At 42.0% G+C, this 12426-nt stretch overlaps 1 protein-coding gene across 3 annotated transcripts in view; it reads left to right on the top strand.

Moving 5' to 3' along the window:
* Window positions 1–864: 864 nt before the first annotated feature.
* Window positions 865–12426, top strand: part of LOC124409302 (netrin-3-like) — a 121802-nt gene continuing 110240 nt past the window's right edge. For 2 of the 3 annotated variants that reach the window (XM_046886837.1, XM_046886839.1), the window contains exon 1: window positions 865–2771. In XM_046886837.1, the coding sequence (XP_046742793.1) occupies window positions 1466–2771 (1306 nt within the window). In that variant the 5' untranslated portion in view covers window positions 865–1465. The remainder of the gene's footprint in view (window positions 2772–12426) is intronic. The other variant, XM_046886838.1, reaches the window with a different exon arrangement.

Raw genomic sequence — 12426 nt, forward strand, 5'->3', positions numbered from 1 at the left:
ACGAAGAGCTATGAAGATTTTTTACACTCTTTTATTGGATGAACTTACGTCTTTCGATGTTTACTTTCACTTTTTACGCTTATTCCAGTTCACTTTGTGTCTTCTATTTTATTACCCTTGCTTCATCTGATTTTCCTTATCTTTACTTATTTTCTTTATCCTCGGTATCGTTCTATTCCTTCTCTCGTTCTTGACGTTATCGTTCTTGCTGTGAGTTCTGATTCTTCGAATGCTCTTTGCGTTCCTTTTCCATCATTTGTTGCAGTTTTTTTTTTATTTATCTTTGAATTTAATCTCAATTTTTCATGCTTTTCTCTTTCCAATATCAATGTCCTCTTCATTCATTGCAGCATCTGAATTTTACTACAGCTTTCACCTTTATGCCTTTCCCTCCTTTTATCAAAATACACTTTGCTCCTTCCTTAATTTTTCATCCGTTTAATATCACTGTACCTCTACGATTTAGATTCCTTCAGTTTCTCACCTTCTTCCTCACGTATTACCGCAATAACTCTTACCCATCACTAAATCCAAGCTCAAAAATCATACCCCTTAGTAAACAAAAACTACCCACTTTCCATGCCATTAAAAAATCCTCACCTCACTCTTTCCAAACTAAAAAAAATCCCTCTCCACTCTCCTCTTCAAATTCCTTGCCATGCACCCTGTATCAGATTGTATATTATACGTATAAAAGGTATCAAGGATCAGTTGATAAGGCAGAGATTTCTGGGCGAATTCTCCCGGGTACCGAATCTCCGCAGCATCCCTTTGCTCCCCCCCCTCCCTCTCCCTCCTGCCACCCCACCGTCACTCCGCCGATCCTCCATCCCTTAGCCGTAAGCGGGGGCGGGTGCTTCGCTTGACGGTAGAGTGTGCGAGCGCTTTGACGCTCAGTAAGCGGCCAGCCGCCACAGAGGACGGTTCGTTCGTTCGTTCGCACGCAGGCACGGTAACCTCAGGTGCTGCTCGCGCGTTGGAGAGTCACCCGAGTGATTTCCACTACCTCCGAAAGTGTTATAAGTAAGTGTAACTGGCTCGAGGTTGAGATTAAGGTATAACATAGGTTTTCCCGAGGAGTGCATCGTCACACGGTCATCGCGTCGACACTCGAGTTGGAACACCTTGATCATATTCAAAAGCTTCGGATCCTCTTCGAGGGACTTCCGTCGTTGACATATCGCGAGTGAATGGTGAACAGTGATTCAATGTCGCGTTCATCGCATTAGTTGGGTGCAGGTTGCCTACAGCCTCCGAGAGTGCAAGGGTGTTTGTAAGAAAGCGCGATTGTCAACCGCGGAAATCGGGAAAGTCACATGGGACTGAAACCTGGAGGTCTGGACCGATAACCACCATCGTTGTTATAACCGGACTCATCACACTACTTGAGGGTACTGCCATGCAGGCAGGGCCGCGGTGCTAGTTCGAAGATCGTAGTTTCTTCTGGGTCCGAACCCCAGCGATAATGGCGCGGGTCCAGACCCTATCAAATTGTCTTGCACTGTTGCTTGTGGCCGGCGTTCGACTGGCCGAAGCCGGGGGCGAGGGTTACATGAAGATGTTTGCGGCCCAGCAGAACCCCGTGGATCCCTGCTTCGATGAGGATAGACCGCGGCGGTGCATCCCTGATTTCGTTAACGCGGCCTTTGGGACCGCCGTCGAGGCATCTTCGACGTGCGGAAGTGGTGGTCCCACGCGTTACTGCGACGTCTCCGATGTTCCCGGGGGCAGTCCGGGACCCTGCCACGTTTGCGACGACTCAACGCCACGGCGGCGGTTCCCCGCTAGCTACTTGACTGACCTCAACAACCCTAACAACATCACCTGCTGGAGGAGCGAGCCTCTGGTATCGTCGCAAAGCTTTTCGGCGCCCCCGGACAACGTCACGCTGACCTTGTCGTTGGGAAAGAAGTACGAACTGACGTACGTCAGCCTCCAGTTCTGTCCTCGGGCCGCCAAGCCGGACTCCATTGCTATACACAAATCCATGGACTACGGGAAGACCTGGCAGGCCTTCCAGTTCTATTCGTCCCAGTGCCGTCGCGTCTATGGAAGGCCCAATCGCGCCACCATCACCAAGGCTAACGAGCAGGAGGCACGCTGCACGGACAGCCATCGGTACACCGGAGGTGACGGACTCGCACCCGTCGGGCGTATAGCCTTCAGCACTCTCGAGGGACGCCCGTCGGCTTCGGACTTCGACAACTCGCCGGTGCTCCAGGACTGGGTTACGGCGACGGACATCAAGGTGGTGTTCAATCGGCTTCACCTACCTCATGGTCAGGAGGAGTTCGCGCCTCAGGAGGAGATCCAGACGCCGGAGGAGACCGGCGTTGCCAAGGAGCTCAGGAAGGACCTCCAAGAGCGCGCAAAGGCCAAGGGGCATCCCAAAGCTCAGTTCGCCAAATCTGATGGACTCGAGTCTGCTGGACCACCAACTGTACTTCCGTCCGTCCAGGTGATTGGACCACAGGAAATGCAGTCCAACGATGCCCTGGACATCGATGTTAGGGATATGAGTCTCGTCACCACCACCGTCATCACGACCACATCCACCACCCTCGCTCACCACTACGCTGTTTCCGACTTCACCGTTGGCGGACGGTGCAAGTGCAACGGGCACGCGGCGAGGTGCGTTCCTGACAAGGAGGGCGAGCTCTCGTGCGATTGCAGACACAACACTGCCGGCAGAGACTGCGAACGTTGCAGGCCCTTCCACTTCGATCGACCATGGGCAAGGGCCACTGCCAAGGAGGCGAACGAGTGCAAGGGTGAGTTGTTTTTATTCGCATACTTTGTAACAGTGCGGTTTGTGTTGGCAAAGGTTTTCGACATTTCCTCTACCTACTTCAGGAGAGAATTTTTCTTTGTTTCTGTGTTTTTGGCTTTTTACCACTTCGAATAGGCAATTGTTGCTCTTTGGTTAGTTAAACTTTTCTTAGAGTATGGTAATGACTGATCGTTACACGCATAAGAAAGAGAATGATTGGATGATTGAAATCCTCATCAAATGCAATACCGTGGTCAAAGAGAACGACAATAAATTGATCAGATTTATAAAATTATTTCATAGTGAATGCGATGGTGCGATTTGGTCGATTTCGTGGCCTTCAAATTTTGCGCAAGTCTGATAGAAGGGTATAAACATTTGTACATTGCACCCTTTAATACCTAGAGATTACACGTGTTCCAAACCGTTTTGAACACTGGTCCAACGAAGTTCAAGATATTCGCTACTTACATAGGCATGAACCACGTTCAATGATCCTTCTGTACATTCTCAATCATTCAAGAGCCGCGCAATTAGAGGAATTGAATTCCTTGAAGATCTACTTGCTGAATATTATCCGAGATGATGGAATTCCCTGAAGTCCTTATGACCAAGATTATACTCGTTCTCTCTCCTCCAAAAGGAGTTTCTGCATGTCTTGAAATAATTGATATTGGTTGGACCTTGAGTAAATTTGCTCGTTTGCGGAATTGCCCTTCGAAACGAGGCGGCGCGATTTCGCATGTCTTATACTATAATGACTTCTCGCGCCGAAACGCGTGAAAGTCCAGGTTACACACTCCGTGTCCCTTTAGAGCCATGAGCATGCAGTTTCTGGAGTGGATATACCTAGTAAGTAATGCGATTCGATTTGAAGAAGCGAGAATTTACGACCAATTTGTATCTGGAATTTTTGTACAGCGGTCGGGAAGGCTTGCTTTGCCAGTCGAGTTCAGAGACGCAATTCTTTTTTGGCATCGCCGCGGTTTCGCTGCCTCTTCTGCTGTGCCAGGAGTCAACCGAACCCGTGTCGTATCCTCGTCTCCATCCTGCGCGGTCTCGTCACACCTACAAGACGAACACCATGCCGTCGTCAGTGCTCGTCGACTGGCTGCCAGCCAGAGCAGATATTCTCTTCATTGCTATAGAAGTCATAGGCCTTATTCCTCCTAGTCGTCATGCTACGGTGGCCTTGGCTGGAACTGCTCATTTCGACACTTGTTATACGCGTGTTAAAAGAGCCCATGCCACAGACGTTTTCCGCAGGTATAATACACCCGTGTCGATTGTCCTTTCGCGTTTCTATAACTAGTCAGTCACATTTCTCGTATGTGTCCAAGGTACCTACGGTGATTTGACAAAACGCTCCTGACGTGTTTACTTGACGCCTATCCGCGTTCTCTCAATTGTCTCACTACCTATATTCATCCATCCAACATGCGAGAGACACGCTCGTTCCGCAATACTCTCATTGTCTGATTGTGAATAGATCAAAGCCACGCGTGTAACACATCGTGTTCTCGTCACGTGAATAGGTTCTCCAATTCCGTACTCGTGACCTGCACGGTTTAGACTTATTCTTTTCGTTTAACAGTTACTGCTCACAACCAGGTAACCACTATGTCCTCCAAATTCGGTTCACTACATCTTCCTCAATTTTTTCTCCTCTGCAATGGGTGGCTGCAGAGCCTTATTCTTTTTGCCAACTGTCGATATTCTCGCGTAGTTCTTAGATTCGATCGTCTTGCCTGATTTAAATGCTTCACTAGTTTTACAAAAGTTTCGTGATCGAGTAGACGGTTTTACACGTTAGTGATGATTCTAGACATCTACACTGTAGTAAGAAACATCAGTGTTAAAGTCGAACAATTCCGCGTCAGATCGTCACCAAAACAGAGTCTACACAAGTCCACTCTGCATAAGTCTCACAGTACAGTAGCAGTAATAGCATAAACACCATTTCAATACACACCCAAACCAATCACGTTTGCAACGATTATTCAACAACTTGGCCGTATCACGAATGCACCCTAGAGTCGATATCCGGGGTAGGTATAAGTAATAATCGACGGTTATTGACTCGTCTCTGTAGAACACAGGCTGACGCAGATCCACGTAGCGACCACTGTGAGTGTGACAAAGAAACTCGGAAGTAATAACCGGTGTTATGGGGGATCATGGAGACCTGGTATGTGCACCCGAATCACAAAGGAGTATAACACATACAGGAATTAAAGGCGGGGAGCCAAAATGGCTCATTGAATCTCTGCATAGAGGCTCTTTATTCATGCTCCCGTATGTAGGTACGTACATGTAGCAGTAATAACCGGCCAACACACACGCCGAATCTCTTCGATCCCGTTTGTGAACACACGGGGTGCATTAGGAGAGCCGATACCATCTTCGCCCGCGGCACTTTTGACTCTCTATACCTCTATACCTATAACCTACACTCTAGGCGGTTCATCGGCATGGTGGGCATAACTGGCCGCGTGTGCCGTCACCCGATGCTGCATGGATCACGTGCACATGGCCCGGTCTCCGGCATTCTTTCATCTCCGTTTCATCTCGCGGGAAATTCGACGATCTCTCTTCTCTCTTCTCTGCTTCCGGAGGAGCGTTTATAACCACTGTTTGCTAATCGCTGCTGAGCTGTTTGCTATTCGTCTGTCTTACTGTCCGCATTCCAGGCTAGTATAACTTGGGGAAAATATGCAGCCTCGTCTCCTCTCGTTCGCCGGATGTTGTCGTTGTGGAGGATCTTCCATTCAGTACCTTTACATTGTTGTTCTTTATGCTATATTTCTAAACATTCGAACTCTAGTCTGCTACTTGGCAAACGGATCGATTCTACGTTTCTTTACTCCGTCGATGACGACGCGACGCTGCGCTGCTCGCTTGATTCTTACTTCGCTTTTATGCTCTTGTGATATAACAATCCACCGCGTGAGGTAATCGTTACTGTATCCCTGACCATTTATTGGTTCTTCTTATCCCTCGTTTCATCGGTCGATTGCCGCTATGGGTTGATCAGTTTTCTTCTGTATTTCTACGAACTTGCACACTGTGAAAAATTATGCTTATAAAATCAATCGAAATTAATCGGTGGACAATTTTTTCGTGACCAATTTGAAAATTCAATATCAGACTGTGTTAGATTCGCACCAGCTTATAGTCTACAGAAATTTCACACCGCGTGCAGAATGATTCATCAAATCAAAGTGTATTTTGGTTATTCTTTTCTTTACGCTGTCTTTCTTCCTAGCATCCTTGCGGTACAGTGTGAGTGTATAAACAACGGTGATTAAACCAAGACGCTCGGCAAAAGCACGATGTCTCTTTCAAATAATAAAAACACTCACAATCAGGACGGATGTACGGCAAGCGTAAGGTTTGAGGCTTGAATGGGTCACATTGACGTTGAAAATCCGTTTGAATAATATTTTCGTTAACTGTATAATGTCGGTCGATAAACAGTGCGCTCAGTAGGGCATCGTGTAGGAATTATTCGAAGTCGACTTTGCATACTTTTTATAGGTACGTGTAGCCTTAGAAGCTGCAACTCTTCGATAACCTCGACTCCGGATTATTATATATATAATATATATATATATATATATATATATATATATATATATATACATTTATTTCGAATGAAATTTTCCCCCTTCTATTTATCAACGTGTAATACAACATGCGAATATATTCCATTACCGATCGATTACCACCTGACGTCGAGTTATTCATTTTCGTCAAATTATGACCATCATCATCATCATCATCATCATTATTATTATCATCAACGTTGTAGTCATCGCTAAAATCTGTACGAAAATATACTAAACGAAACGTATCCGGTTAAGGAGCAATTCTGACAGGGATGGGGGTGAAAATCGAGTTAAAAAACGGCGAGACCCCCGGGGGGCAACGTCGATTGAATTACAGTTTAATTTCGCCGGCGTTATATACATATATATATTATACACACTGTACACACGCACACATATATACAGTTAATATAATATTATACGTGTGAACATCGCACTCGCAACCTGAGTGAGCGGAGGAGTTGATAAGATAAGTAAATAAATAAATAAATAAATAAATAAGTAAATAAATAAATAAAACGACGAAAGATGGAATGAAAAAGAAAAAAAAAAAATAAAAAATCAACGAGAAATAGAAGAAGTGAGAGAATTTCTTGCGCAATAATTTACATTTCAAATTGAATTTTCCTTCTCATTTCTCGGCGAGAGTCAACTCTACTGACAGGCCTCCTCTACAGCATGCTCAGGTTCTCGGCTAGCCTCTGGATTTTCTCTTACTCCGTATCTCTTTCATTCGTTATTATTATTTTCGATATCTTTACTTTTTTCCGTTCATCGTTCAGTTGCACTTATTGCGAAACCGTATTACCTCATAAAAAGAGAGGTGTTAGAAAAATATAAGTATAATACAAAAAGTCCGAGCGGAATTACAAAAACCACGTGTGTAATACAAAATTAGGAATTTGGTATATCCGATATAAATTGAATGGAGATTTTACGGTATTGAAAAATCAGCCGTGCGAAGAGAAAATTTTTCACCTTCTCTTTTCATTTTTTTTTCTGTCTTTATTTTTTTTTCATTTTCATTTTAAGTACGGTTGATTCGAAAGCTCGCCTCGAGGCGAACATTAACACGAGGGATAAATCGTGTGGGTTCAATGGTCGTTCTCACTTTTCTTGATTCAGGAAAAAGATTTCTTGTACGTACGTACGTACCTACCTATAAACTCTTAAGAAAGTACATATGCACGTATATATACATAGGCGTGCAGGTTGAAAGGGAGCTGAGGAGTCGAGGCTTATCTTTAACGGGGTACAAATTAAGCTGCCTGATTGTTTAACGGGGTATTTGTCTTGGTTGTACGACTCCGTGTATTCTCTTGTTGATAAAACCGCTTGTGACACGCATTAATTTAAAACGCATCCCATGCAGCTATCGTATAAAGCGAGAAAATTTATCACGAAACGGAATTTATACACGAGATTTCGGGAAAAATTGTTTCAATCTGTCGGATCGAAAGGCGAAATATTCTTTGTATGTTCTTTTTGTTGTTGTTTTTCTTTTACCCCACTTGAAGCGGTGAAAGAAGAGAGTATAAACGTTTCACAAAATTCTTACTCGAAATGCAGGAAACTTGTATCAGCGGCTCGCTGATATCGCCGGCTGATTTAGGTCTACAGCGGTGAAGGAATTTGAGGAGAAGTGAGATTAGCATCGTGACTCGACCGACGACCGGAAGCAAACTGGCCGAAAGTACTTTGTTAAAATTTGTCTGCTCTTCCGGTTCCCGTTTCCCTACTTTTTATTTCATTTTTACTTCCACGTTAGCTTTGATTTTTTTTCCCCTGCGTTTGTTACTTTCACCGGGTTTTACGACACGTATAACGATCCGTTATTCCGTTGGTGTTTATAACGCGATACGTTTTTGAAGCCCGTTTTATACATCTCGTGGGAATCAATGAATCGGCTGTATTTTCATCGCCCATCGAGAATTCTTGGGGGCATCGATTTCTAACGGTTATCGGAATCAGCGTACGATCGGTCAGTCCTTGACTAGTTTCAATTTTTACACCCTAATCGAAAAATAGAATTTTAAGTACAAAATGAAACTGAGTTTTGTGACTACATTAACACGAAAATTTAAAACGTGTTAATATTTTTTTTTATTATGGTAATTTTTACTGTATACATATATATTTGCGTGCAATTATTTGGATAAATTGATCGAGAAATTGATATCAACGTTTATTAACTGACAAAAATTCAGTTGACTAAAAAAGCTGATTCAATGTTGAGCATACTATAATTGCACTAAACAATTACTAGCACCAGATTTTCTTGTAATTACAATAGCATTAAAAATTATAACTATAACTATCTTCCTAGTAACTACGAGAAATAAATAAATTCCGAGTTATGCAGAAACTCGAAATCGCTAACAATCTATAAATTACCGTCGTCTGTAGGAATTCGAATATTATTATCACTGGTTAACCAAATTCCGAGTTCTATGCGCCTGCAGAAGGAATTTCGAATGTATCGACGTTTCATGGTTTTTCGGACAGGGGACATAATGAAGTCCGTACGACGAAGCATCGCAACCTTAACCCACAGAATTACCCCGAGTGATTTTTATCTCCGTATTATAGATGCTTATTATCATACCTTCGGACGCTATGAGAGATTTAATTCGGTTGGAAACTTGATCCTTAAGGAGAAGACACGGCGCAGCGATGTCAGATGCTGTCATCGCTTTAACGAAATTCAATCAATGCGCGTATACGTTCACGTAGATATTACACGTATATATATATACAGACATTAGGGTGTCCGTTATTCAGAGTGTTGACGAATTTTTGCCGCCCCAACCCCCAAATCAACTTCAAATAATTCGAAAACAATTGCCTAATTTTTTTTCAGATTTCTAGCTCAACTTTGGGATACTCTGCTTTCTGATCGAAATTTCTTATGGAAATAACATGGGAAAAACTTGTTTCCTTGGTATATATTTTGTTGCAAGAGTAATAATATTTAAAAAAATCTGTAACTACGGGGTTTTGGTGGACATTAGTGCTACTATCTATAAAAAAATTTACATCACTATACCAGCAAATCTAGACGAATTGCATTTCCTCTAAATGCAAAAAAGGTCAGATTTCGAGGGTGTGCTATTCGTTGCGATTGCGTGGTATGATTATGTGAATTTTTTCCCAGACAGTAGCACTATTGCTGACTAAAACCTCACAGTTAAAAATTCTTTTTTTAACGTTATTACTTTTACTGTAAAATATATACTGAGAAAATAACTTTTTCCCATCATATTTCCATAAGAAACTTCGACCACAAAGTGGACTATCTTAGAGTTGAGGTAAAAATCTGAAAAAATTCGGTAATTGTTTTCTAATTATTTGAAGTTGATTTGGGGGGTGGGGTGGCAGAAAATCGGTAACACCCTAAATAAGGGACACCCTAATACACATATATAAAAATAACATACATCTTAATGAAGAGTGTCTGAAATTTTTTTAATACTTTTACACAAAACTCGTAAATTTCAATCCTCGCACTTTGTATAATTATATGTATATGTCACGCACTTATGTGTATACTCACCCTTGCGCAGGAATGCGGCACTTCGATTATCGGTATTTCCTTATCTTGACCTTTCTATTGCGTTTGCGTTCCTTCGGCGTTTTTCCCGTTCACAATTCAGCCAAGGAATGCGAAATGATCTGATGTCTTAATCTCTCGCCTCGCAACTCGACCGAGAGTTAAGGATTTATCAAGTGTACAGTTCGGTCAGAAAGGCGTCGAAACGGAATATGTAATCATAAGACACAGAGTTTCGGAATAGACGTGTTAGAATTTCGAGGTCTGATAGAAGAGGAAAAAGAAAAAATTAATTTCAAAACTTGTAAAAGTCGAGGCGATTAGATGCGTGCAAAAATAAAATTCAGTCGCAAGTCTACGTTATTTTTACAAATATTTATTATTCTCTTCCATTGTCAAAAAAATGCAAATAGTTCTTTTTTTTCACTCTGTTTGTTTCTTCAATCTTCATTTCGCTACACTTTCATTGGTTCGTGTAGATAGTTTTTACCGGACTGTACACTTCCACGATATGCAATTCAATTATGTGAAAACGCGCACTGCACTCTGAATATAAGTTTTATTATCTCGTCGGGAATATGCGGTTTAATTAGAGACACCCTTTCTCGGTGACGATGATGGTGATGACGATGATACACGGGGCGAGAATAATATCAGGTATACATATACAACTGCACACCATATGTGTGGATATAATTATTGCCGACATTTTCGCTAAGCGATCCACAGTGCAATACAACGGCTAAATGTCAGAAATAAACGCCGTCCGCGGCACCTCCGCTTATAATACCTACATACATACATATATATACGCTGTGTGGAGAGAGAAAGAGAGAGAGAGAGGACTGCACTTGAACCGTAATTGATGACCAAGTACAAATTAATAAGTAAACCCTTTACTCGCCGACTTCAGTTCAGTTACAACGCTGTAAATATTTCTGTCGATATATCATAATCGTATTTTTTCTCAATTCCCGAACGATTTTATCTTGTATATTGTATACACCGTGGTCAGTTTTAAGACATAAACTAACGGAAACGTAAGAAATAATATTTTATAAAAAAACTTGGACGGTTTTTAGAGATTTTTTCAAGTGTAACTTCTTGTCTTATATGTATAGAGAGAATGCGTTTATTTTGCGTTATTATGCATGAATATTTTGGATATGAGCCGATGACGGCGGGATTGAAATCGATTCCAAAAAGAGAACAAAAAAATTAATTTTTTGACGCTTGCTTTTTGATTACTTTTTTCATAAAAATTTTCAATTTACTAAATTAGACGATCAAGTTCGGCGAAAGAAGAGTTTTTCATTTGTTTAAATAAATTTAGTTTCACTTGATAACACAAATTTTTATGACCACTTTTTTTTTGGATGAAATAATATTTTCTTTTTTTATTTTGAATTATAGTAGCTTTTATTTCGGCCTATTTGGTAAATTGACTAAATTTTTTCTCTGTCTCTATACGCCTCGATTTTCATTATTGGGGACTTCCAAAGTCAGTACTTTGAAATTCCCAACCACAGGTACAATTGAACATTGTTTAGAATTTTTTTTTTCATCCTTCAGCAGAAAATAAATATTCCAATAATTCGTTAACATTGATTTCGAGTGATTTCTGCCATATCATGCGATTTTTATTCATTTCAATGTAACTACCCTCGATTTCCGATAACGTCCAGAGGTTGTGGGTGATTTTCAGTGATTTCCGGATTGTTTTGAAACACCCTAATCACTGAAAATCACTTGGTATTCAACTGAAAATGAACAAAGTTACGCCTGATAAGCCAAAAGTCAGTAGCATATGAACAAATCGGAACCATTTGACTGGATTGAAACAATTTTCACGAACCCCTACGACGTGATTAAGCAATGATTTCAGTCATCCCGAATGATTCCTTTTTATTTGAAAGTAAAATTTTCCATTTATCCTTATTCATTTTCAACTGTCTGCAGCAAATTTACGACTTTATCTTGATCTCCTTGCGTCTTTGACTAGTCGACGTGTAAATTGTGATTACCTTTCGACACCGCATGATTCCCCTTAAGTCTCCCTTTTCTATCTTAGTTCCTTCGTTTCGCGCATTTTCAAAAATTCGCAGCGTCCTCCTAAGCTGGTTGACAGGTTGAGAACACCTGTTCTTTGTCCGAACGGGTGCTGCACAGTGTGTATAAGCAAGCCTCAGAGCCGCGGTCCATGATCGCGGCATGTGGCTACGGGGAGAATTTTTTTCTACTTCCCTCTCTTTCTCCCATTTTTTTTCTCCTCTCCTTCTCTCCTTCTCTCCTCTCGTTCCTTTTGCTTCTTTTAAAGGCGCGTAGCGGTTAAGCAGCGACGCAAAGGTGCAGTACGCGAGAAAAAGGATAAGGAGGTGGAGGAGGAGGAGGATGGAGGGAGGGAGGGGGGGGGGAGGATATATATCCTCGGTTCATTCAAAGATTCAGAGATTCCTCGGTCGGTGCACATAATAGCTTATATATGAGCCCCAGGTGTA

Source organism: Diprion similis, chromosome 8 (assembly GCF_021155765.1).
Source record: "Diprion similis isolate iyDipSimi1 chromosome 8, iyDipSimi1.1, whole genome shotgun sequence".
NCBI classification, from domain to species: Eukaryota; Metazoa; Arthropoda; class Insecta; order Hymenoptera; family Diprionidae; genus Diprion; species Diprion similis.